Here is a 27,388-nt window from a genome sequence, read left to right as displayed (position 1 = left end):
CTGATCATATGAGCCGTATAAAAGATAAAATAACACCTGATCGTAATTGTTGCTAGTGTATGATATTTCTTACCTACATAGCATTCGCAAATAAACAATACAAATAGATATAATAAGTAAACGTGGTCTTTTTGGAATTTCCTTCCGCCATCTTGGGATGATAGTAACGATCATTACTATCATCAGTTTAATACCAGTGATATATATATATATATATCATATTGTTTAACATGATTGTATGCCAACATATTTGGTGAAGGGATTTAAAGCGGATAGGGATGCGACCGGAGTTTGTATATCTTTTGCGCACAAAATGGCAAAAATGACCCCGTTTTTGCTTGTTACGAATGTTCAACCACAGGGGGGGTTGGGTTAGGTGCTTGAGGACAGGACACAGTAACCCCCCCCCCCCCCTCGAGAATGTTGACCCCCGGCCCGGCCCCCTGGTCTGCTACTTTTTTGTTGTTGGTCAATTCTATCGTTTATGACATATTTCAATGGTCTATCCTATGCGACAACTCCGAAAGTAAACGTAAACAAACATACCACACCCGACTGACCCGGGGGGGGGGGGGGGTCAACATTCTCGGGGGAGGGGGGTTGTGTTAGTGCTGTGCCCTGTCCTCAAGCACGGGGGGTGGGGGCACTCGGGGAAGACCCTCCCCCTTAAGATCCACCTCTCCGATGATATATTTTTGATTGCGAGGTTAGAAACAAATTATGATTGTTTCAAACTACCATTTGTTTAGAATTAATCACAAATTATATTATTTGTAAAAACACGTATCGATTATCAGACGCTCAACTCGCTGCCAACCACAGGCACTTGCCACTCTCTGATTGGCTAACAGTTTTACGTGGCGGAAGCTAGAACACTGTCATGGCGGATGCCGGTGTGAAAAGCGACATACGCTCGAATATGTGGCGACCAGGAGCTTTTCAGAGTTTGCTCACGTTCTCCATTTTATCACTGGCTTGGCTTGTTGGATTTAGCTCAAGATTATTTGCAGTCATTCGATTTGAAAGCATCATCCACGAGTTTGATCCATGGTAAAGAATCTTGCAAAGTGTTGGTACACATGTGCAGCAGTCAGACAGATATTTCTTCCTTGAACTTGTTTAATGCATGACACCAAGTCGTAGAATTGTGTAATGTCACTGATGTTCTTAACAAGAAGCAACTTCATTGATTTATTTAATCTAGGTTGGAGATTTTCATGCACTGCACCGCAGAATTTTTACCTTTGTAATGAAATTGGGGGGGGGGGGGGTGTTAATCCGAGATTCCTCCGACTCTTACAACCACTTTTATATTGTGACATGTCCGTGGAGAATGCCACAGCAGGGACTATATTGAAAAGTGAGAATTCAGCAACAGTAGCTGGTGTCATTGCTTACCAACCTTTTACATCTTTTATTATTATTATTTTTTGGATTTATTGTCTGAGACGCAAGGATTCAGTAACTGGATGATTACTCTACAAGTTAACCATGACTAAAACGATGCTTTTATCACGGACATATGAAGCATTACTTTGAATAAGGTTGCCACCTCACCAATTGATTTCTTTGCACATGACATCGGCACAAATACACAAAATACCATTCGAACCCCGATAGAACCGTAGTAGTTATGAATAACTTGTAAGATAATCAGGATCCTTGCATCTTAGAAGCTAGATCCATGAAATAAAGTTGAGAAAGGTAGACAAAGTGATGACACTTGCTAGTGTTGCTGAATTCCAAGTTTTCAGTATGGCCTCTGCTTTGACTCTTCCTTGCACGTATTAAAGTGATGATAAGAGTTGAGAAATCTGGGTTTGGGGTGTGTGTATTATCTTACTGGTGATAAATTTATTTTATTGGATATGTTAACTTTTCATCTATCTTTGTGTATATTTGACAGGTTCAACTATAGATCAACACATTACATGGTAGAACATGGTTTCTACAACTTTTTGAATTGGTTTGATGATACAGCATGGTACCCTCTAGGAAGAATTGTTGGAGGGACGGTATGTTGGAGTTTTATTGCATTCTATAAGTTTTCATTTTGAAATACTAGCCTTACATTCATAACTCCTCACTCATTTTTATGGAATTTTCAACAAAAGCTAATGGTCAAACAATATATATATGTCTACCTCATGATGCAATACATATTCATTAAATGCTTTTAAATACTTTATGGTTATTTTCAATAAAATTTATGAATTAAAAAAAAACATAAATAAAGTTTGTATTTAAAGGAGTTTGATGAATTCTGTAAACTTAACCAAAGAGACTTAAAAAAAACCCTAAAATGTAGTGAAGACGGTCCCTAATAAAAGTGCAGATGGTTACAGAGAGAATTGTTATTCTTAACTTTGCTTTTGCATATATTCTATTTTATGAATGCCATTGAATCTCGATCAGATTGGGACTTTAGAACTGAAAATAGAAATTTTATATTGTGTACTGAGCAGAGCATAATGAATCGTGGTGAACCTTTTTACTTTTCAAAATCTTGTTGAAAGCTCGGAGTTTCAATTGCTCTTATCCACTGAACAGTGGACTCAAACGTTCAACAATAAAAAGTTGTATCGAACACTGAAAAGTAGCATGAAAGCACCGAAAAGTAGTATCAGAGGGGTCCAGCAAAATACATTTAGATATCATCATTTTAGGATTCATTAGATGTGCAAGACTTGAGCAGACTTATTAGTGTACAAGATCTTTCTTTTAGGCATGGTGAGATACTTCTTTAGGGAAGCAAACTATATCAACATACATAATCATAAGCAGTGTTCATTAGGTGTAGGTGCATTTCCTTGTTCATCTTGTTGCTGATTTGGGAGGTGGGTGTCGAGGGGATTATTGTGGTGCACAGCATAAAAGCTAACCCAGCAGTGTAATGCATATTTATATGTACATTGTATATATGTACATTGCATACTTCGAGGTTAAGGATATAAAAGTATTGATTTAAATGCCTAGATTTTGATTTTATTATAGGTGTATCCTGGTTTGATGGTGACGTCTGGTACCATCCATTGGATTCTACACATACTGAATATTCCAGTGCATATACGAGATATATGTGTGTTTTTAGCACCAATATTTAGGTAAAATTACATGAAGAAATTAGGGAAATTTAGTTAGGTGTATTTTCATTAATTATTGATAAATACAGCTCTAGAGAAGTAATTTTTGTAGTTCAAGCTGTTCTTAGCTTTTTGAAACACCTGAACTAGACAAATGTTTTTCATTTAAACTCTGAGAAAATCAGTTGCTTTAATCTTGTGTAACCTTAAACAGACAACAACAGCAGCTACTCCCAATTTAAATGCAGACTCGCTGCATTCAAATTTTGATTATTTGTTTTCCCTTACAGTGGAATGACAGCAATAGCTGTGTATTTCTTCACCAAAGAAGTATGGAATCCAGGTGCAGGACTCTTTGCTGCCTGTTTCATTGCCATAGGTATGTCTTGGAAAATACGTGGAATCACCAGCAGAGTATAGCAACACCTAGGGATTACTTTGTCTGTCTGTCTGTCGTGTCCTAGAACTTTGTAAATGAAAGAGATAAGACTTGTGTGCAGGTCGTTTGATACTTACCATTATTAATGGTGTCATAGCATTCCTTGGAACATTAGTTTACATGTACATGTCAAGAATTCTCTATTCATCTTTAAGAATACAGTGGAACCCCGTTATTACGTTTTCCATTTTGTCACGATAAAATAACGTAATACCGGGGGCAACGTAATAAACGTTCCTAGTGAAATCCGTTAAAAATATCGTTTGGAAATTGTATATCGTCCGTTGGTACTCCATGAAGGGGTGTGTGAATATATCTTTACTGTTTCTTTGTTTAAAAGACTATGATCCTTTGTTTTATTTACATCTTATCTTTAATGTCCGTAATTCTTCATGTTCTTATCCCTTTTCTTTATTTCTGGTGAAGGATACATAAGGATGTTTTGATAAACGTTGCTTTTCTGCATTCGTTTGGACCGCCATTTTGTTCAACTTTAAAACAATGCGTTCATGTAAATTTCTCTCAATAACTCGTTCCGGTTCGTATTCAACATTCGTATTAAAAAAATAACAAAACATCGTTTTTATTGAGTTCGCTAATTACACAATACACAACGCAATAAAAAAAAATCCCATCCAAAAAAACAACAAAACTATAGACACAAAACGCACACGATACCCAACACTTACACACTTTTCTCACCAACGATAAACACGGAGAACAATTTAAGCGCAATCCACATAAAAAAAATATAATGATGCACGAAGATTTCATTTACAACGCTAACTGATGGCACTAAAATCACGTGCGCATCAGGGGATTTTAGAATATTCACAGAGGTAAATGCCATGCACGAATCGGCCGATAACACAGGACAGTTTGATTGTTGTATGTACGGACGAGATTTACGAATACCCAAGCTGCATGTCCAAACAACGGACAATTTATTTAATTGAACACCTTTAGTCGCAGTCACCCAAGCTGTTTTAACATTGCTACGATAAATCTTGTCTTTCATGTTTGGTACCAAAGCTGTCCGTAAATAGAGTTTTAATAGCGAAGGTAATCACACTATGCTGAACACGCAGGTAGTTGAGAAATTATTTCTTTGATTATCAAAATATGAAAAATGAAGTAAAGTTCATAGAGTACAATTTCTAAATAAACATTATTTAATTGTTTATCACTGGCTTCGATACGGGGTATTCACCTGTATTGATGTCGCTAGATCTATCGAAGCGTGATCAGTCAAGTGTCTCTAATCCCCAAACAGACCAGGAAATTTACATGGTGACTGCCTCAGGCAGTCAAGGTGTGAATGGCTTATTATTTTGAGAATCACTATTGAATAATTAGGGGTTTATTACCTCAGTTTATTACATTTTTGTCGGAATTTTTACAACGTAATACCGAGTCCCGGCATCTTAGGACAACGTAATAACGAGGTCTATTTTATATAGGTTTGTTAAGAAATGGTTTTGTGCTTTGAAATTCCAACGTAATATGCGGACTAACGTATTAAAGGGGGAACGTAATAACGGGGTTCCACTGTACCATAATCTGAATGATTTTTAAAATCACATTTGAAAGCTGTACATTTTGTACAAAGATGTGAATTTTTGCCTTATTATTTGATGGTCACTTTCAGAAAATTGCATTAAAATAGATTAGTTAAAATGCACTAAATTCTATAAGACTTGAATTAGAATTATTTATTTTATTTATAATGGGAGTACAGTTGTACTTTCACTTTTGATATAATGGTGTTGTTCTGTTTTCAGTACCTGGGTACATTAGCAGATCTGTCGCTGGTAGCTATGACAATGAAGGAATAGCAATTTTTGCTCTCATGTTCACTTACTATTTATGGGTACGTACAGTAGTGATTTTTTATGGAGATCAGTATTTTCAAAATCATTTAAAACAAGATTTACAGGTCATGCAAAGTTTTTATTTGCCCACTATGAAATTGCTGGGTCCTATAATGTTACTCTTTTCCATCCTTACGTCATTCTATCATAATTCAGTTTCTGCTCATCGTCTTTGCTACAGATGTGCATATCTAACTGAAATTTGATATATACACTGTAGATACATCATGCCCAGGGCTTGAAACTAACTTTTTATGTTACCAGTCTAGCCGGACTGATAGGGTATAATTTCAACCAGTCCGCAGAAAAATTTACCAGTCCACCAGAGTTTTTCAGAAATAAATAAACAAAATTTTGTTCTTGTTTATGTTAAAATAAAATAACAGAATTTAACTTGATATGCCTCAGACAATATTGTAACACTTATGTGAGATTTATATTTACTAATCTGGTTCATCTGATATCTACAGAGGAATGCCAAATGTGTTAAGATTCCTTGAATTAGTTTTCCAAAATGATGTTTTAGAAAATTTACCAGTCCCATTGGACTGATTAAAACAAATGTCAGTCAGTCTGCCACACTTTTAACCGGAGAACCCTTTGCTTGACAGACATCAAACTTGATACACTAGTACATCCTATGGAGTAAATGACCCCTATTGATTTTAAGGTCACATGGTCAATCTACTCTGGACATAGGAAGGTACTGTCTGTTCAATATATTGAGAACCCTTTGCTTGACAGACATCAAACTTAGTATACTGGTTCATTATAAGGAGTAGATGACCTTGACCTCTATTAATTTTGGGTTCACATGGTCGATTTTCAAGGGTCAAACTGGACATAATTATATATTGTATTCTATATTTTAAGAATCATTTGCTTGATTGACACCAAAATTAGGACACTGGTACATCCTAAAGAGTAGATTACCTCCATTAATTTTGGGTTCACATGGTCAAAGGTCTGGTGTTAAACTGGACATAGTAGTATATTGTATCCTACAGTATATTTTAAGAATCATTTGCTTGATTAACACCAACCTTGGTACTGAGTATGGTACAGTCTACTTCCTAAGGAGTAGATGATTTTTAGGTCTCATGGTCAAAGGTGGAGGGTCAATCCACTGTAGACAAAGGAAGGCATGTCCACCCAGTATCTTTGAATTGTTTTTACACTACTATCAATTAAATGATACATATGTATTACCATTTTCAATTTTGCACCGGGGGGGGGGGCATATAATATGTTTCACAAACATATCAGAATGATGAAAATTGTATTTTGTTTGCAAATAAGAAATTTCAAAATTCAACCTTGACTTTGATGCATGATAGGCCTATACATTTTCAAAATTTCAAACAATTTACAGTTTTTGCATTTTATCTCCGTCATACACTGTACGTGGATATTTTCAATATAGATATGATCTGAAAATAGGAAGTTTTAAAAATTTCAAGCAAGTCATAGTTTATCTCAGTTGTACATGGACAATTTGAATTGAAATTTGGGATATAGGTTATCCTGAGAATGCACAAGTCAAGTACATGTGTGTGTATGTGGGTCTGGTTGGATAAATTTTGGCAGAGTTATGCCCAGGTCTATCTCCAACACATCTAGTTGAGAACTGTCTGTCTGATAGTTTTGTTCCTGAGGATCGACAGAAAGTGACAGTAAATTTCATTGTTCAGACTGGTACAATTATTGAATTATATGAATCCAAAAATAGATTTCAAAATCTCTGGATCATAAAACAGTACTTAATACACTGTATCTTAAATATATGCCTAAATGCACAGCATAAAGCTATTCTTCTTCTTTTTTTCAGATAAAGGCAGTAAAAACAGGGTCCATGTTTTGGGCCATATTTACAGCTTTATCATATTTTTACATGGTGAGTGGCAAGAATATTTACAGGATGCTTTAATACTGAAATACTGATACAATTTGCATCTTTTTACTATTAAAGGAACAACTATTAAATGGATGGTGGGATTTTTGTAATCATGGTGTCATTTTGAAGAGTTTATTAAGCAATAATAATCCACCCTAGGGATTTCCAAAATTTTGATTACTGCTTGATTTTATCTAGAATTTTACATTCATTTGAAGTATATGAAAAGAGCATGTTTTATTAAAATATTTTCAAAAGGAATTGTATTTTCTTACAAATCTCTTTGTAAAAAGTTATATAAACTTTCTCTTTATGAAAATATGAAATAAAATTAATCATTTACTGCACATATTTTTAGAAAATTAGATTTTTCTTATTTTTACCAAGGGCAGATAACTTTTAAAAAGTCTCAAGTGCAAAGAGTCAGCTTCTAATCATTTGCCAGTCATACATGTGAATTTGATCTATTTCACTTTCGTCTTTATTTAAACAATAAATTTTTTTTTATGGTTTAAATCATTCAAAATTGTTCATTTTCTTTACATTAGACACTGGGTACCTTAAGTAATACACAGAAGTAGCATTTCCAGAGAATTTTAGTGTGCTTACTACTGGCATCTGATACTGCAAGGCATCTGTGAAGTTATGCTTTATCTTCTTTGCAGGTTTCAGCATGGGGTGGTTACGTTTTCATCATTAACTTAATTCCATTACATGTTTTTGTCCTGTTGTTAATGGGAAGATATTCTAGACGTGTTTACATAGGTGAGAATTTATGTGCTTGAAAATTTGTCTGACTTGTTTTCTTTCAATATTGTGTATAAAACAGAAATGTAAATGAATTTTTAAATAGTGCCCTGTAAATGATCATTCAAATGTGTAATCTATATATGCACACATATATATGTTGATAATTGGAAATATCTCCTGTAACATTTTTAGAGTGCCTTCAAGTTCTGTATTGACAAGAGGCAATGTTATATTAATGTAGATTTCTTGTGATATTAGGATAATTAGCTTTGGTTTTTTTCTTCCTTCATTTTAGCATATTCAACCTTTTTCATCACGGGTTTAATTTTATCAATGCAAATTCCATTTGTTGGATTTCAACCAATCAAAACCAGTGAACACATGGCATCTGCTGGTATGTTTTTGAATCTTTGTTTTGAAATCATTTCTCAACCATTAATTGTAATAATTTGAAATGTAAGGCTCCCAGTATCTGAAATGGAAGTGGCACCATTTTGCTTTAGTTTGGTAAATTATCTGTTTTGGAGAAAATATACATGTACATATGTAACCTTTGTCTCTTTTCTTTGACCAGGTGTTTTTGCTTTAATTAATGCATATGCTATTATAAAGTATGTGCAATCCTTCATGACCAAAGCTGAGTTTAAGTTTTTCTTCATCTGTGCTGTTGGAGGAGCTGCAAGCATCATCTTCTTAGGTGTTGTTGGACTCACATGGGCAGGTAAGTAGTTTAGAAAACCTGACATGACCTGGTAAATCTGACATGATTAGGTAAATGGCCTGGGAAACCTGACATGACCTGGTAATTAGCCTGAGAAATCTGACACTAGGTATATACCGTAAGCTTTAAAATGTAGTGATGTCCTTGTTAAGAAATCACCCTGTGAGAGTGTTGGCAGATGAAGGGAAAAAATGTTGATCACTGTTCTTAAAAACAGATTTTAACTCCTTGTGTCTCTTTGAGACTTTGTCATGTATGTATTTTTCATATTCAGGAGTCATCCATCCCTGGAGTGGGCGTTTCTATTCCTTGTGGGACACGGGGTACGCCAAGATCCACATTCCTATCATCGCTTCTGTGTCGGAGCATCAGCCCACCACCTGGGTCTCGTTTTTCTTTGACCTCCACATTTTGGTGTGTGCTTTCCCAGCCGGGGTGTGGTACTGTGTCAAGCACATCAATGATGAAAGAGTGTTTGGTATGTTTTTGAATGATTTGTTGTCATAAGTTGGAAGTGATAGAAATATTGGAACAAAATTTGTTGTAGTTTCAGTTGTGATGAATTTAATCTAAGACTGTTCCAAAGCTCTGGAAGCATACTTTTATGCAGACATAGAAATGAACAGACTGTCTTTACATATATATATACTGTATACGTTTGCACTCGCAAAACATGACAACTTTCCTACTTCATATCACAATTCAAATACACGTTAATTGTAAATAGTGTTTGAATATGATATTTGTATGATGTTACTGAAAAGAATTTTGTTTGTGTGTGTTAATAATGTTTTAAAAATTATCCAAAGCAATTTAATTAACAAGGTATATTGAACTATTTTTTTCTGAATAAAAATTGAGAAAACGTCATCAGACATAGGTTAAAGACGCAACGTTAAATCTTGGACTCGCAAAACATGCCAACTTTGCTACTTCATATCACAAAAAATATACGTAATACATGGATATAATTACTATATATAGAAAGTACACACCCTATATAGTATTAGGGCATAAAATTACCAACTTCTGAAAATAGGCCAAAATTGACCCTTAGTGTACCTTCTCCTTTGTACATCCAAACATTTGTTCACACTTCACCTCTGTAACTAAAGTAGATGAGATGGTTTGATTGTGGCATATGATAGGTCATGACTAGGGTTGGACATCAATACTAAAGTATCAATACCGTAACAAGGACTTGTTTCAAAATTATTGGTAATATATCGTTTCATTACCTATCGGTATTTATACACTGTAAATCAATAAATCTATAATCATCCTTCAAATTTTTATCGACGTCTCCATATGAGTGAAAAATTCTCGAGAGGGACATTAAATAAGATACAATCAATCCAATTTTTATCCTATCCTTGTATTCCTATTGAATAATACTCCAGTTGATTCAATGAAAATTTTAAATATCGACAAAGGTGCATTTTAAGGTTTTGCTAATTGATATATTGATCCAACCCTACTAATTATACGGTTCTAAAATTCAGACTGGACATGTGATCTTATACTATATGCTACAGCAAATGAAATATTTAATGAATTCAAAAATATAAGAAGCAAATTCTCTCAATCAATTTAATAGAAGCATTCTACTCGAATGATATTTGAAAACCCCCTCAGTATTTTCCAGCTAATAGGGGTGAAATAAATACAGCTAAATAAGTAACTTCGTTATTTTCTTTTCTTACCAGATTGTATCCAGCTTTTATTTGTTTCTGACTCTTTGTTTCTTATTTTAAAAGTTAAAAACCTCAAAAGTGTGAAATCATCTATTCATATCATACTATATGTATTAGTGATTTATTGATCATAGATCGAAGTATCGTTAAAAAGTATTGTATCATTTCAAAAGTGTTGGTATGGGATCATATTGTTTCGTCCTTAACAGTATCCAACCCTAGTCTCATGACGTGTTTCAACTTGGACATGAACCCCTGGGTGGGGGAAAATGGGTAAGGCCCAGAAAATGTGTCTACACTTATCGTCTACCTTAATAATAGATTCATTTGACGATTTGATGGTGGGTATGACTAATTCATGTGGTAATTGTGCTTGTGAGTCTGGAGTTTGACCCATCAAGGAAACTGGGATCTTGTCTGCTTCTCAGCTCCTTCACCATGATGGATTCAAATATTTTGATGGTTTTATATGAAAGGGATAAGAATTGTATTTGTGTATGTGTGTTTAAAACTAGGGTTGGGCCCCAAGATTTTGTAAAAATGTTAATAGTGGAGATGGATATGCACCCATTTAGCAGTGGTTTAGCAGTGTTTTTAATGTTTTTCTGTGTGCAACTGTAGTGTGGGAGATATTTTTTTAACTTCATTATAAGAGACACTTTATTTAGTGAACTGAACGGTCAATTTCTGAAGTTTTATTCCTGGTAGGTGAAGGTCACATATCAAACCTGCCAGTCTGGGAAATTTTTGAATGATTATGTGATAAAATAGATGTCTTGTGCTTCAGATGACATGTTTTCAGTATGCTGTGTACTGATTCAATGTTCTTTCCGTTACAGTGATTTTGTATGCCATATTTGCCAGTTACTTTGCGGGTGTGATGGTCCGTCTAATGTTGACCCTGACGCCAATTGTGTGTGTTCTGGCTGCCATAGCTTTTTCAAAGACATTCGAAATCTATCTCAAAGATGAGGCACCTAAATCCAGTAGTAAAGAAAGTAAGGAGGAGCCAGCTGAGAGCAAGAATGACAGGCTCTACGACAAGGTTAGTTAAGGAAGCTTGACAATTGGTGTTGCTTTGAACTATACACACCTTCTAATAGGAAAGAATTATGATAATTTTACCAAAACACAATTTTGAACAAAAACATTAAAATATTTCTTGAAATTTTTTTTTTAAGTTGAAATATTGTTTGCTAATAATTACATGATGTAAAGTATCGTATATAGTGCACACCCCCAGCATTTGATTAAAGGTGATGGGAAACGGTTTCAAATACTAATATGTATTTAAATTTTCTATGACAAATATATAAAAATTGGTATGTGTCCATTCAAAATTTATCGGTGAAAAAAATTAAATGTCCATTTTTTGACAAATTTTGTGCAGTCTCAAGTACATGAACATTGGTGTTCTTACTTCAGTATCACACATATACAGGTATATCAACATCTGAAATGGTCATATGATTCTCTAATGGTCATGTGACTGTCTCTAATGGTCATGTGACTCTCTTAGATATGCTTTCTCATCAAAATGTTGCTTAGAAATAAATAACAAAAAGGTTGGGGGGGGGGGGGGGGGGGGAATTATTTCGAATTTATTGTATTTTTTTGCAGCCCATAAGCATACTTACTAGCATATCCATGTTGCTTTTTCGAGGATTTAGCTACCACTTAATCAGTACTTTAAGAATACATAAATAATATTAAACAAATGATGAAGAATGGCAGAATATAATTTTTTTCTTTTTATTGTACTGCACTTGTTGACCTTTCACTTTACTGCTGTACTTTCATTTGGCGTTATTAGGTTAGGATGGGCTGACCACACATTTGGACAAATGTGGGCAATTGACATGGAGAAAATCCTTTGTTTATTTTTAAAGTATTTCAATTCATATTAATCTTTTGTTAGATAAATGTAATTTTTGCATGTGATTGTTATGTATTTATTACTCAACTGATATTAACGTGAGAGTTACAACAGTAAAAATGGTCACTGATGACCTGAACTTATTTATACCTGAAAAAAAAAGAGGTGATCCTTTTAGTCTTTTGATATGAATTGTGTAACACCCCACTTTTTATACGCCCGTCTTTAGATGGGACGTTTTATGGTACAGCGATGTCTGTACGTCCGTCCGTCCGTCCGTTCAGGGTTTTCTCTTTATAATTTCATTTCCCTTTCACATATCATGCTGAAACTTGCTGTGTAGCTTCTTTGTGGGTCACTCTGGATCATACTGCAATTTTGATCCATTTCGACCTTTTTTCCAGGAGTTTTGCCCCTTTATTTGGAAATAATTATTATATGGAGGGTACATAATTTGTCCACCCTACTCCTCCCACAGTTTTCAAGTGAGAGCCTTCTTATTTTGTGGAGTGTCTGTATGGGTATTGAAGATGTGCATGTGGGATGGATTTTGATTTTCTGCAATTTTTGAGAAAATTACAGGTTGTTGAACTTAGTCTATTTAGAAATTAATATTCTATGGAGGGTACATAATTTGTCCGCCCAACTCCTCCCACAGTTTTCAAGTGAGGACCATCTTATTTTATGGAGTGTTTGTATAGGTACTGAAGATGTGCATCTGGTGAAGAATTTTTATTTTCTTCCATTTTTGAAAAAATTGCAGGTTGTTGAACTTGGTCCATTTTGAGGAAATCTCAATTTTTAAGCTAAGACCCTTTGTTGATATGAAAGTTTGTCACAGCCTCATGATGGCTGATACTACCTGAAGCAAAGTTATACAAATTATAGCACAAGAAAAACACCCTAGCACAAGAAAAACACCCTATGTAAGCATTTCACGGTCGTATAATGTACCGTTTGCGGTACTCTTGTTGGATTATAATTCCTGAAAAAAGATTGTGCACAATACACAATCCTTTATGGTACACTGAGACAATGTGACTGAAAACATTTCTTGGTGTTCTGTAGGTTGGCAAAACTAAGAAAACAAAAGAAGAAAAGCCTAAAGACCAGGATGCGATGGGAATGAACATTAAGACAATCGTAATCATCGCCCTTCTGATGATTCTGATGCTGTTTGCTGTACACTGTACGTGGGTGACCAGCAGTGCCTATTCTAGTCCCAGTATAGTGTTGGCGTCGTACAATCATGATGGGTAAGTCAGCATCAGATATCTGGTTATCAACTGCTTTTAAGGCTTGGTTTCACTAAACTAGCTTTTGACATACTCTGTGTTATCTTAATGACTCATGCCTGCCTCTTAATGACTCATGCCTGCCTCTTAATGACTCTTACCTGCCTCTTAATGACTCATGACTGCCTGCCATTGAGGACTGACATGAATGAACAATTTCTGTGTAACAAAAAGATTGTCAGTCTGAAATCCCATTACCAATACTTTTTAAACATCAAAGTTATCTTCTTACGACTGATTTCATTTTTATATTTGTCGCTTTGCAGTAGTAGAACAATCTTGGACGACTTCCGTGAAGCTTACTATTGGTTGAGACAGAACACGCACGAGAAAGCTCGTGTGATGTCTTGGTGGGATTATGGGTACCAGATTGCAGGAATGGGGAATAGAACAACACTGGTGGATAATAATACGTGGAACAACAGTCACATAGCACTGGTACGTACAGAAAGTAACCAGGGTTGTAGGGATTTTATTATGCCCCCCTTCAAAGAAGAGGGGCATATTGGTTTGCACCTGTCGGTTGGTCGGTAGACCACATGTTGTCCGCTCAATATCTTGAGAACCATTCACTTGATCGTAATGATATTTCATATGTGGGTTGGTTATGAAAAGAAAAGGACCCCTATTGTTTTTCAGGTCAAAATTTTAAAGGTCAAGGGTCAATCTACTCTGGACATAGGAATATACTGTCCACTCAATATCTTGAGAACCCTTTGCTTGACAGACATCAAACTTGGTACACTGGTACATCTTAAGGAGTAGATGACCCCTATTGATTTTGAGGTCACATGGTCAAAGGTCAAACTGGACATAGGAATATATTGACCACTCAATGTCTAGAGAATCCTTCGCTTGACAGACATCAAACTTGGTACACTGGTATATCTTTAGAAGAAGATGACCCCTATCGATTTTGAGGTCACATGGTCAAAGGTCAAGGGTGAAACTGGACATAGGAATATACTGTACATTCAATATCTTTAGAACCCTTTGTTTGACAGACATCAAACTTGGTTCACTGGTACATCTTCAGGAGTTGATGACCCCTATTGATTTTTAGGTCATATGGTCAATCAACTCTTGACATAGGAAGATATTGTCTGCTCATTATTTTGAATTAATGATACTACTCTCAATTAAATGATGTGTGTGTATAACCCTTTTCAATTTTGCACCATGGGGGACATATGTGTTTTACAAACATCTCTTGTTTGATACTAGTGATGGGCAATTGGACCAAAGACCATAATCGATTTTCGGTAATAATCGGACACATGTAATTGATTAATAATCGACTATAAATCGGAATTGTCATTTATGTGTTTTTCCCCTCAAAATAGATAATAGAATCATTAAACATATAGAAACAACATATGAAATTTTCTTTGTTTCTTTGGTTTAAGGGTAAGTAAATCAGAATTTCAATATATCAAATAATTAAATTTATTTATAAACATAGTGTCTCAAAGATATCAGAGATAGACTCCTTTATCTGACTGTGGAAAGTTGTTGTTGGTACCGTCCTTCACATCTCCCGCCATTTTGATTGCTTGTTTTTGATCGAGTTTGATATACAGAAAATAAAATTTGAACAAAGTTGAAGTGATTTTTGGATTTTGTTTGGTCATCGATGTCGGCGACTTTTAATTTCTAATCGATTAGTAGCATCATAAGTCTCTGAACGACTGACAATCGATCATCGGCGACAATCATTTCATCACTATTTGATACCGTGAAAATCCCGCTTCTTAGTTTTAAATCATTCAGAGAAATTCAAGACTGAAAAGACAGTTCTTCTGTTTGATATTATACATGTTTTTAGAAAATGAATTCTTATAGTAGTTGATGGAGAATGACATCCAAAAAAAGGTGGAAAAAATTTGTTTTAAATTTAAAAAAAAAACAACTCACCAGGAGGATTTTGTTATTGTACAAGAGAAAACTCTAGGTCAACTAATAAGTCTGCTTTTCATTTATTCATGCAATTCCAGCGATTACTGTTGAATCATTCTAATTCGTGGGGGTCAATGTTCGTGGGTAAGCAAAATTTTGCTGGTTCTCGGGGACATAATTTCGTGGGTAAGCAATACGATGTCAGTTAGAGAGATAACTCTGCTTGGTTTAAAAAATGTTCGAGGACACATAAATTCATGGGTAAGAGTGACCCACGAAATCCACGAACATCAATCCCCCACGAACAATGATGATTCCGCAGTATGCTATGTTTTGTTGATTACATGCTATAGGTTTCTGATGCAGTACAGGACATTACAATATATCATAATACATGTAGTTAATAGAAATATATGCTGGTGGCTTTCTTCAATGATTACAATAAAAGTTTGTAATTATTAAACTTTTGAATGATTAGATGTGATATGTGGGTATGTCCTTTCTAGATGATAACTCATCAGAATAGAGAATACTGTAAACCCATGTTCAGTTTTACCTATATCTAGTTATACAGTATAAGACTATAGATTAGCCATTGTTTACTTCATATCTGTAAAGGGACTTTTTTGTGACAGGTTGGGAAGGCCATGTCTTCTAACGAGACAGCAGCCTATGATATTATGCGTCAGCTTGACGTGAATTACGTCCTGGTAATATTCGGAGGAGTGATTGGTTACTCTGGAGACGACATCAACAAATTCTTGTGGATGGTCAGAATAGCTGAGGGAGAACATCCTAAAGATATCAGGGTGTGTGAATTTACTATTAAAAAAGTAGTGTTTATCTCATTATATTGTAAAATATTACATGTCCAAAGTTTAGTGAAAGTGTTTATTTCATTATATTGTAAATTAATTTCATCATTACCAAAGTTTAGTGAAAGTGTTTATTTCATTATATTGTAAATTAATTTCATCATTACCAAAGTTTAGTTAAAGTGTTTATTTCATTATATTGTAAATTAATTTTTTCATGGCCAAAGTTTAGGGAAAGTGTTTATTTCATTATATTGTAAATTAATTTTTTCATGGCCAAATTTTAGGGAAAGTGTTTATTTCATTATATTGTAAATTAATTTTTTCATGGCCAAAGTTTAGTTAAAGTGTTTATTTCATTATATTGTAAATTAATTTCATCATTACCAAAGTTTAGGGAAAGTGTTTATTTCATTATATTGTAAATTAATTTTTTCATGGCCGAAGTTTAGGGAAAGTGTTTATTTCATTGTATTGTAAATAAAAATTTTCATGGCCAAAATTTACTTTTAAAATTGAAAATGCTGAAGTCACTGATACATTCAGAATTTTTTAGATTACATTTGCATCTGGCAGTTATTTCTTAAATCCATTATATTTCACAGGAGGCTGATTACTTCACCCCCCAGGGCGAGTTTCGGGTGGACTCTGCAGGCTCACAGACCTTACTCAACTGTCTAATGTACAAACTGTCGTATTACAGATTTGGAGAACTACAGGTTTGTCCAGAATTTATAATGTGTATATCTGTACTGTGAGAAGTGTAATTTATAATGTGTATATCTGTACTGTGAGAAGTGTAATTTATAATGTGTATATCTGTACTGTGAGAAGTGTAATTTATAATGTGTATAACTGTAATGTGAGAAGTGTAATTTTGTATGTGTATATCTGTACTGTGAGAAGTGTAATTTATAATGTGTATATCTGTACTGTGAGAAGTGTAATTTATAATGTGTATAACTGTACTGTGAGAAGTGTAATTTTGTATATGTATATCTGTACTGTGAGAAGTGTAATTTATAATGTGTATATCTGTACTGTGAGAAGTGTAATTTATAATGTGTATAACTGTACTGTGAGAAGTGTAATTTATAATGTGTATATCTGTACTGTGAGAAGTGTAATTTTGTATATGTATATCTGTACTGTGAGAAGTGTAATTTATAATGTGTATATCTGTACTGTGAGAAGTGTAATTTATAATGTGTATATCTGTACTGTGAGAAGTGTAATTTATAATGTGTATATCTGTACTGTGAGAAGTGTAATTTATAATGTGTATATCTGTACTGTGAGAAGTGTAATTTATAATGTGTATATCTGTACTGTGAGAAGTGTAATTTATAATGTGTATAACTGTACTGTGAAAAGTGTAATTTATAATGTGTATATCTGTACTGTGAGAAGTGTAATTTATAATGTGTATATCTGTACTGTGATATAATGTGTATAACTGTACTGTGAGAAGTGTAATTTATAATGTGTATATCTGTACTGTGAGAAGTGTAATTTATAATGTGTATATCTGTACTGTGAGAAGTGTAATTTATAATGTGTATATCTGTACTGTGAGAAGTGTAATTTATAATGTGTATAACTGTACTGTGAGAAGTGTAATTTATAATGTGTATATCTGTACTGTGAGAAGTGTAATTTATAATGTGTATAACTGTACTGTGAGAAGTGTAATTTATAATGTGTATATCTGTACTGTGAGAAGTGTAATTTATAATGTGTATATCTGTACTGTGAGAAGTGTAATTTATAATGTGTATAACTGTACTGTGAGAAGTGTAATTTATAATGTGTATAACTGTACTGTGAGAAGTGTAATTTATAATGTGTATATCTGTACTGTGAGAAGTGTAATTTATAATGTGTATATCTGTACTGTGAGAAGTGTAATTTATAATGTGTATAACTGTACTGTGTGAAGTGTAATTTATAATGTGTATAACTGTACTGTGAGAAGTGTAATTTATAATGTGTATATCTGTACTGTGAGAAGTGTAATTTATAATGTGTATATCTGTACTGTGAGAAGTGTAATTTATAATGTGTATATCTGTACTGTGAGAAGTGTAATTTATAATGTGTATAACTGTACTGTGAGAAGTGTAATTTATAATGTGTATAACTGTACTGTGAGAAATGTAATTTTGCATGCTTATTAGTGCTGAAACGATTCACCAAAATATTGATACTGTTCAATATAAATGCTCGATTTAATGTTCGATTCATTGCCTCGATTTTCGGTTCGATACGTTTATTACAAACGGGTTTAGTAAAATGCATCAGGCTCGCCCTGTACTTATTATCTTTACCTGCATGAGGGACAAAATAACGTCAAATAACGTTCAGACAGTTGTTTGCCCTGAGTCTGACGAAAATGATAATGAACTTTATTAGTTTAAAACTACAGAGCCAACATGCATCTTACCATTTAGCAGTTTGGAAACATTCTGCTTTTAGAACTGTGATTGTGAATCTTGGTAATTAAATTGTTCTTCCATAAATTGTATTATATTGAAATGTGGCATAAGTATTGCAATATGTATTGTATCATGAAGGGGACATATAGTTTCAGCCCTAATGTTTATTGCCACCTACCCTTACAACCCCCACACCCCCAACCTGGAAAAAAAGGTGTTAAATTTGTGTATGTGTTTATCTGTTTCAGAGATGATGATGATTGTAATCTTTTATTACAGCTTGACTTTAGAAGTCCAGCAGGCTATGACAGAACTCGAGGTGTGGAGATAGGGAATAAGAATTTTAAGTTGACTCATCTAGAGGAAGCTTATACGTCAGAACACTGGCTGGTCAGAATCTACAAAGTAAAGGACCTAGAAAACCGAGAAAAAGTTGGAAAACCAACCATACCGGCACAGAAATGGAAGAAAAGGACTTCCAAAAAGGTAATAGAGATACAAGGCCATTAATTGATCATGATAATAGACTGTAGAACATTTTGTTATTTGATAAATAATAACCTTGTCAGAATTGCTAAAGGATGACTTCAGAGGTTGATAGATTAATTAAGAGGGTTATTGTTCAACATTCCCATCATGGAATGACTGGTCACTGCAACCAGGGGGTCCAGTGGCCGCATTATTCCTTACACATGTATATTCAAAATATATAGTGACATATAAGGTATTTACAAAACATTAAGGATTGACTGAAATCAGGCTGACAGGTCTTAAAACAAATTGAAATCATTAAGTATCGCGGTATCATACGACCCTGGCATACCTGACATGAGAAGGGAAATCAGATGAGACCTGTGTCTTGCTAGTTGTAGGCATGATAAAGACCCCTCACTGTTACGGCCCCGAGTGCCATGCATCGGTAAAACTTTGTGACACATGAAATACGCCTGGTGATACATGTATACGCATCTGAGAGATAATAATATCCTTTATTTATACAGGATTGCACAATTAGTGCATTAGTTTACAATGTTGTCCTGTCTATTACATACTTGTATATACATATCGAGAACATGAACATATAGTTTAAAAACATATAGATAAGAACTACCTAAAAGAGACCATAAACAGATGAGTATTATTGAGAATCAAAGTAATGTTAATCTGGTAATGAGTTCCATAAAATTGCTGCTGAAATGATAAAAGATCTTCTAAAATATTCTGTTTTGGCTCTTGTAACATATAAAATAAAATTATTAGAGCTCTGTCTTGTATTTCTTTGTTTACCTCCTCATTTACAAATCTAAAAACATTCAAATACTCTGGAGTCATATGATGTGAAACTTTAAACACAAGAATAATTTTTTGATATGTGGTATCAAATTGTAAAACAAAGACATCCATCTCAAATTTGATAGCATACAAGAAGTTGACACTGAATGAGGTACTTTGATGTCTAAAATGATCCTTGCTGCTCTCTTCTTTAATTCAAAAAGTCTATCAATATTTGTCTTGTTCTTTGTATCCTGCCATACTGTACAGAGGATGCAAAACAGCATTATTGAGTGATACATGTAACTATCATGTCTTCAAGGGGTCATTTAGAGATTTCCCCTGTCAGCTTATTTTGATGTTATTAATAAACAAAATAGAATACAAGAAAAGAAACTTTTTTTCTTCAAAAAGTGCAAATTATAGTCGTAATTATTTTTGAGACCAAATAAGATCACCAGAACGTAAAGCATCCTGTCAGAAATGAGAATAAATGCGACATTGAACCCAATAAATTTCGTACAGAATAGCATGTTATCCCCTTGAATTCTGTTACTAGGGGGATAATAAGTAGTAATAAAACTGAAGTTCCTAATAAAACTGTAGTCCTGCAGCAGGCCTGAATGAATAGTCATTTTTGAAAAGTGACACTGTTGTGTGTAACAAAGGAAAAGAGCAATTTCTTCTCTCTTTTTTCTATAGACTTCAAGGAGAAGAATTGGCAGCATAAAAAATCAGCCAAAAGTAATCAAAGGAAAGAAGAGATCAAGTAAAAAGTAAAATACCTTGTTTTATTGGACCAAGAGTTGTCTTTCTTTTGTTGTGTTTGTGACACAGACAACAAGGTTTACACTGATGTGAAATGTTATATATTGTAAATGTGGAACCAGATTTGCATAACTTGAATCAAGTAAATTTCTTTTTTTCATATTAAATGGATGGTACATAACTTCAAGTTTAAGAGAGAGAACTCTTTAGTGTTTTATTCTGTGTTATTGTTTGTTGATAGTCCAGTGGTTGTTTTTGTCATTTTGTTCTTCCACCGTGAGAAAGGTACCTGAGTGTGTAGCAGTGTCAATGTTTCAGTTCAGAGCTGAAATGCTATTTATTCTAATCAAGTTTTATTTAAAAATACACATTTCTTTTTTGTATCTTAATTTATGTATTTTGCTTAAGTGGTACAGTGTGTAGTAACATGTTGACCCTCTGTTGCTTAATTATGTACTTTATTATTATATAACTCTCTGTACTTAAAGCCTACACATTTTTGATTTTCCATTATGTATTTTTTGGGAAGGTGAATGGATGCTTTTGAGGTGTGTGAAAATGGTTGCATATTCCATCCAGCTCAGCAGTGTACATGTATATGAGGATTACAATGTTTATGAATTTTATACATTACAACATATTTTAGGATCTACTAGGAATGCAGTTAATAAATGTTCTACTGTGAATGTGTATCTTAACAGTTCCCAATTTATAGTTTCAATAACTCTATGCAGACTATTTAGTGAACAGCTTTTATTTCAGGATCATTTGAAGGCAGTTGGTCACATTTTTAAGAAATAGAAGGGCATAAAGACTTGGTATTTTTGATATTTTCCATTTTTCACTTCAACAATAAGTGTAAATATAAAGTCATATCAACACATCTGCCGATGATATCATAGTTTTCTAAGCTTCAAATGATTATTTTTATTCTATTCTGTAAGTCAATGATTTGAACTTAGATTTGTACATTGTGTGTATGTAACACTTTACAGAACCTGATCTTGTTAACATTGAAAACCATGCACTTATTCTCATGTTACATTGTAAAAGTCATCACTTCACAGAATCAGATGTTGTGAAAACATCTCTGTCAATGCATTTAAAACCATGTGCTTACCTCCATGTTATAATGTAAAAATAATTTGTGTAAATTACTGAAGGATGATATGTCTGGCAAAATTCAGAGAAGTAAAGTATGTTACATTACATGGACTTGCCAAAAGCTCATCATTTTCTCAACGCAGTTTTCATTATTATTATTATCTACACAAGCTCATCATTAACTCAACACAATTTTCGTTACTATTATCTAGTCATTGCAATATACAGTGGCCATCATTACTCTTCCAAAACAGAATTCCAAAAGTAAACGTCTACATTGTGCATATATAAGCTTTAGCAATGAGTTTAATTTTGTTGATTTGTACTTTGGGTATTTTCTTTGGCCATCTGATATGGTGTACATGTTGGGTTTGTTTGACATGCAGTGAATTAACGAATCAAACATGTTCAGTAACCAGTGGATGTTGTCTTGTCTCTTCAGTAGATGCTGTCTTTGTTTTTTAAAGTTCTTATAATACAAATTAAGAAATATATATGTGAAATGATTGATTAAAGATTAAATCTTTATTTACATTTTATGCCCTTGTAATTGGAGATTTGGAGGCAGTTAGTTTTTGGTGTATCTGTTTATCTGATTGTCAGCTAAACTTTAACCTTGGCCGAAACTTTTGAATGGATGGTGATAGGGCTTTCATATTTTACATGTTTATTCCTTGTGACAAGACCTTTCCCTAAAGCTGACATGAATTAATAAATATAGTATAATTCTATATGTCCGCCATATTTCTCTGCTAATCCGCCATATTAGTTGAATATTGTTTAATATATGTATCCGGGTTCGCATGGTACATGTATATAAGGGGACGAGTTTTGCTATGCTTCACTTTACATCAGTGTCTTCGATTTACCTGTGCGGGTAGCTTCGACAGGTAACACATACATCTCCGATACTAATTTATAGGACATCAAGAAGAAATGAAATCATGTTTTGAAACACCACGCAGTGCTCAAAATTACAATAAACATATCATACAGTAGTAAATCATTCTAAAAGGTTTGGATAAATAAATATAGAATGCCTTTTATTTACGTGAATGTGCGTACATTTGCAATAAATATGTCAAAACTATACAAAAACGCGGAGAAATATTCCATATATTATCTATTGATGAAATGGAATAAGCAAAGGGTAAAAAAATTTATACCATTCACACTTCAAGCAAAATGCAAATACATAAATGCTACTGTACGTATAAAGAAGACATGGTCATGTATGCTCGCCATGAAAAAGCATCGAATGCAGATGACTGTTTACCTGGGCCTACTTGTAATATCTGTAAAGGACCGCAGATGTACGTGTACACTTGTCGAAAATACTCAAAGTAGTAGTAAAACTCCCTTTATTAGCATAATCCATGAAACAAAACAATACATTCCATTTGTATTCCAACAGTAAACAACATTGTCCACTGTACAGACCGCGACACACTTAGCCCGTACCAATCAGCTATCTTCAATCAAGGGAAGTATCAGAGTGAATATTTACCCTGTATTGTGCATGAATCCCTATACCGTTGGATTTACTGGTCAGGGTATTGCAGATTTATAAATCAGGAAATCATTTAGGTACATCAATTGTATGTGCATAGATAATTTGCATATACAACACTGTACAGTGTATGGGATGAGAGAGAGATTCAAACGATGATCTTGTAATAATCGCGCTCTTATTAAAACAATGATATCGTTAATTCAATATAAGAGAACAGTAATTCAATATTGCTCTCATTAATTGATAATACAGATTTATTTGATTCATTTAAAGCACGCAGTAATTAAAAATTAAACATATCTTTAAATAATGTTATTTTCAATTACATGTACTTCATTTTATGCTAATTTGGCGCTCAATGGATCTCGTATATCCATGCCATTTTGCGTTATTACATTCTGTGTTGAATTCGACGCAAATTGTACTAATGCAAAATGTAATAATTGAGTTTATCATATGCGTCGTTATCAAGCAAATAGAATCAAGGGAAGGGGACAAGAGTGTCTGTCCCCCACCTTTGATAACAATATCTATTTTTTATAATGCAAATAAAAGATATATTGGGTGACAACCCCCCCCCCCCCCCCCCCCCCCCCCCCCCCCCCCCCCCCCCTTAACCCCAGCTTGAAAGTTCTGATATAATAGTAGAGGACACACACCACCACCAATTAAGAAAATTAAGTTATTATGAGGCGCTCATAGTAGAGGACTCTAACCACCCCATCCCACCCCCAACGATGAAAGAAAATTAAGTGTAGGAGGAAATTATTGAGGCAGTTGAAGTAAGACTCTTTTAACCCTTCACCTCCGCATTAGGACTTTGAATATGGGATAAAACATCTTGGTTTGTTTGGGTTTTTTGTTTTATTTTATTGCTGTTTTCGTTCATCTTTTTTAATTATGATTTTGAATGGCAAGAAATTTTGAAGAATCCAATTTTCCATTTTTAACCAAGGCCATCACTTTTTAAATGATAAGTGGTATTAAAGGCTGTCATATTTCAAATGTGTCTTTCTTGTGACTTAAGTTTTTTTTTCATACCAAAACTTCTGATCACATGGCACTGGAGTTTGACCTACTCTTGAAAACCTTTAACCTTGACCATTAGTTTTGATTGGATAGTGATTCATATTTCACTGAAGTATTCCTTGTGAGAAGACCTCTAGACCTTTTGTTGGCTACCAGAATTTCTTTGCTGCCATACGGAGGGCATCAGTGTTTCATAAACACTTGTCCTCTATTGATTGGGGAAAATCATTGACATTTTTAGATATTGGGAATTTTCATCGTTGAATTCTTCCATGTTTGAAAAATGTAACTCTTGATTTTTGTAACTATAGTTTTGTTTTGCAACCTTTTCCCATAATGCTTCAAATTTATTATGCAACATGGCATGCACAGAATAAAATCTATATTATACAAAGTTCTAAAAATGCTTAATTGATAACAAAACATCCAGTTTATTGTCCAATATATTTCTTACCAAAACGCTATAAAACTTTTAATCATTTAAATCTCTTTGGGATAGTTTGGCACCATTTTGGGAATTTCTGACAATTTTTGTGAGTTGAAATTGCCTGAAGAAGGTAGTAGAAATTCTTATGTATGAAAAACACTGAAGGACCAAACTTGAAACGGTTAAATCAGGAGATATTAGGTTTGGCAAAATTAATCCTTTGATTCTTGGGTCAACATTTTTAAAATTCAGCAGGTTCTGCTGTGATGTGGTATTGCCTGAGTTACTTCTCTTTGTATAAGAGAGATAACACCAGAGAAATCTGATATGGATGGAAAGTGGAGGATATGTACAATGATATTTTGAAATGGAAAACTTTCAAATTCACCTTATTTATTTAATAAATGCAATTTTAGTTGAAAGTGATCAGAAAAACAATTAAAACCCCTTCTAGTCTGGAAACCATGATCTACAGGTATTGCTGCTATTTGTATTTTCATTCATGTTTCATAAGGAAGTCATCCCTTTTAATGATGTGTTATTCCTCCTAAAACAATTTTACTCATTGCATTCATAAAATGAATCTGCAGTATTTTTTATATCTATCCAACTGTTATCCTAAACCATACATGTATCGTATAAGTTATCATAAACCATACACGTATCATATAAGTTATCATAAAACATACATGTATCATATAAGTTATCCTAAACCATACATGTATCATATAAGTTATCCTAAACCATACATGTATCGTATAAGTTATCCTAAACCATACATGTATCATATAAGTTATCCTAAACCATACATGTATCATATAAGTTATCCTAAACCTTACACGTATCATATAAGTTATCCTAAACCATACACGTATCATATAAGTTATCCTAAACCATACATGTATCATATAAGTTATCCTAAACCATACACGTATTGTATAAGTTATCATAAACCATACATGTATCATATAAGTTATCCTAAACCATACATGTATCATATAAGTTATCCTAAACCATACATGTATCATATAAGTTATCCTAAACCTTACACGTATCATATAAGTTATCCTAAACCATACACGTATCATATAAGTTATCCTAAACCATACATGTATCATATAAGTTATCCTAAACCATACACGTATTGTATAAGTTATCATAAACCATACATGTATCATATAAGTTATCCTAAACCATACATGTATCATATAAGTTATCCTAAACCATACATGTATCATATAAGTTATCATAAACCATACATGTATCGTATAAGTTATCCTAAACCATACATGTATCATATAAGTTATCCTAAACCATACATGTATCATATAAGTTATCCTAAACCATACACATATCATATAAGTTATCATAAACCATACACATAAGTTATCCTAAACCATACATGTATCGTATAAGTTATCCTAAACCATACATGTATCATATAAGTTATCCTAAACCATACATGTATCGTATAAGTTATCCTAAACCATACATGTATCATATAAGTTATCCTAAACCATACATGTATCATATAAGTTATCCTAAACCTTACACGTATCATATAAGTTATCCTAAACCATACACGTATCATATAAGTTATCCTAAACCATACATGTATCATATAAGTTATCCTAAACCATACACGTATTGTATAAGTTATCATAAACCATACATGTATCATATAAGTTATCCTAAACCATACATGTATCATATAAGTTATCCTAAACCATACATGTATCATATAAGTTATCCTAAACCTTACACGTATCATATAAGTTATCCTAAACCATACACGTATCATATAAGTTATCCTAAACCATACATGTATCATATAAGTTATCCTAAACCATACACGTATTGTATAAGTTATCATAAACCATACATGTATCATATAAGTTATCCTAAACCATACATGTATCATATAAGTTATCCTAAACCATACATGTATCATATAAGTTATCATAAACCATACATGTATCGTATAAGTTATCCTAAACCATACATGTATCATATAAGTTATCCTAAACCATACATGTATCATATAAGTTATCCTAAACCATACACATATCATATAAGTTATCATAAACCATACACATAAGTTATCCTAAACCATACATGTATCGTATAAGTTATCCTAAACCATACATGTATCATATAAGTTATCCTAAACCATACATGTATCGTATAAGTTATCCTAAACCATACATGTATCATATAAGTTATCCTAAACCATACATGTATCATATAAGTTATCCTAAACCATACACATATCATATAAGTTATCATAAACCATACATGTATCATATAAGTTATCATAAACCATACATGTATCATATAAGTTATCATAAACCATACATGTATCATATAAGTTATCATAAACCATACATGTATCATATAAGTTATCCTAAACCATACACATAAGTTATCCTAAACCATACACGTATCATATAAGTTATCATAAACCATACACGTATCATATAAGTTATCCTAAACCATACATGTATCG

The 27,388-nt window shown here is 33.4% G+C and overlaps 1 protein-coding gene across 1 annotated transcript; it reads left to right on the top strand.

Moving 5' to 3' along the window:
- The first annotated feature begins 843 nt into the window (after positions 1-843).
- On the top strand, positions 844-22,450 carry LOC125646075 (dolichyl-diphosphooligosaccharide--protein glycosyltransferase subunit STT3B-like). The gene is made up of 17 exons (XM_048872209.2): positions 844-1,050; positions 1,907-2,015; positions 2,995-3,104; positions 3,374-3,462; positions 5,304-5,392; positions 7,222-7,287; positions 7,953-8,052; positions 8,333-8,431; positions 8,612-8,758; positions 9,033-9,236; positions 11,292-11,497; positions 13,397-13,584; positions 13,890-14,061; positions 16,155-16,328; positions 16,940-17,053; positions 19,049-19,255; positions 20,744-22,450. The coding sequence occupies exons 1-17, from the start codon at positions 881-883 to the stop codon at positions 20,819-20,821; spliced, it is 2,322 nt and encodes a 773-aa protein (XP_048728166.1). The 5' UTR covers positions 844-880; the 3' UTR covers positions 20,822-22,450.
- The last annotated feature ends 4,938 nt before the right edge of the window (positions 22,451-27,388 follow it).

The sequence above is a fragment of the Ostrea edulis genome, chromosome 6, assembly GCF_947568905.1.
Source record: "Ostrea edulis chromosome 6, xbOstEdul1.1, whole genome shotgun sequence".
Taxonomy (NCBI): Eukaryota; Metazoa; Mollusca; class Bivalvia; order Ostreida; family Ostreidae; genus Ostrea; species Ostrea edulis.
This window is presented reverse-complemented; position numbering and strand designations above follow the sequence as displayed.

Excerpts from the sequence above, each read along its gene's own strand:
- LOC125646075 (XM_048872209.2), top strand. The coding sequence starts at position 881 with ATGGCGGATGCCGGTGTGAAAAGCGACATACGCTCGAATATGTGGCGA. Across the intron at positions 8,759-9,032 it reads TGTTGGACTCACATGGGCAG|GAGTCATCCATCCCTGGAGT; the intron begins GTAAGTAGTTTA and ends TTTCATATTCAG. Across the intron at positions 16,329-16,939 it reads AACATCCTAAAGATATCAGG|GAGGCTGATTACTTCACCCC; the intron begins GTGTGTGAATTT and ends TATATTTCACAG.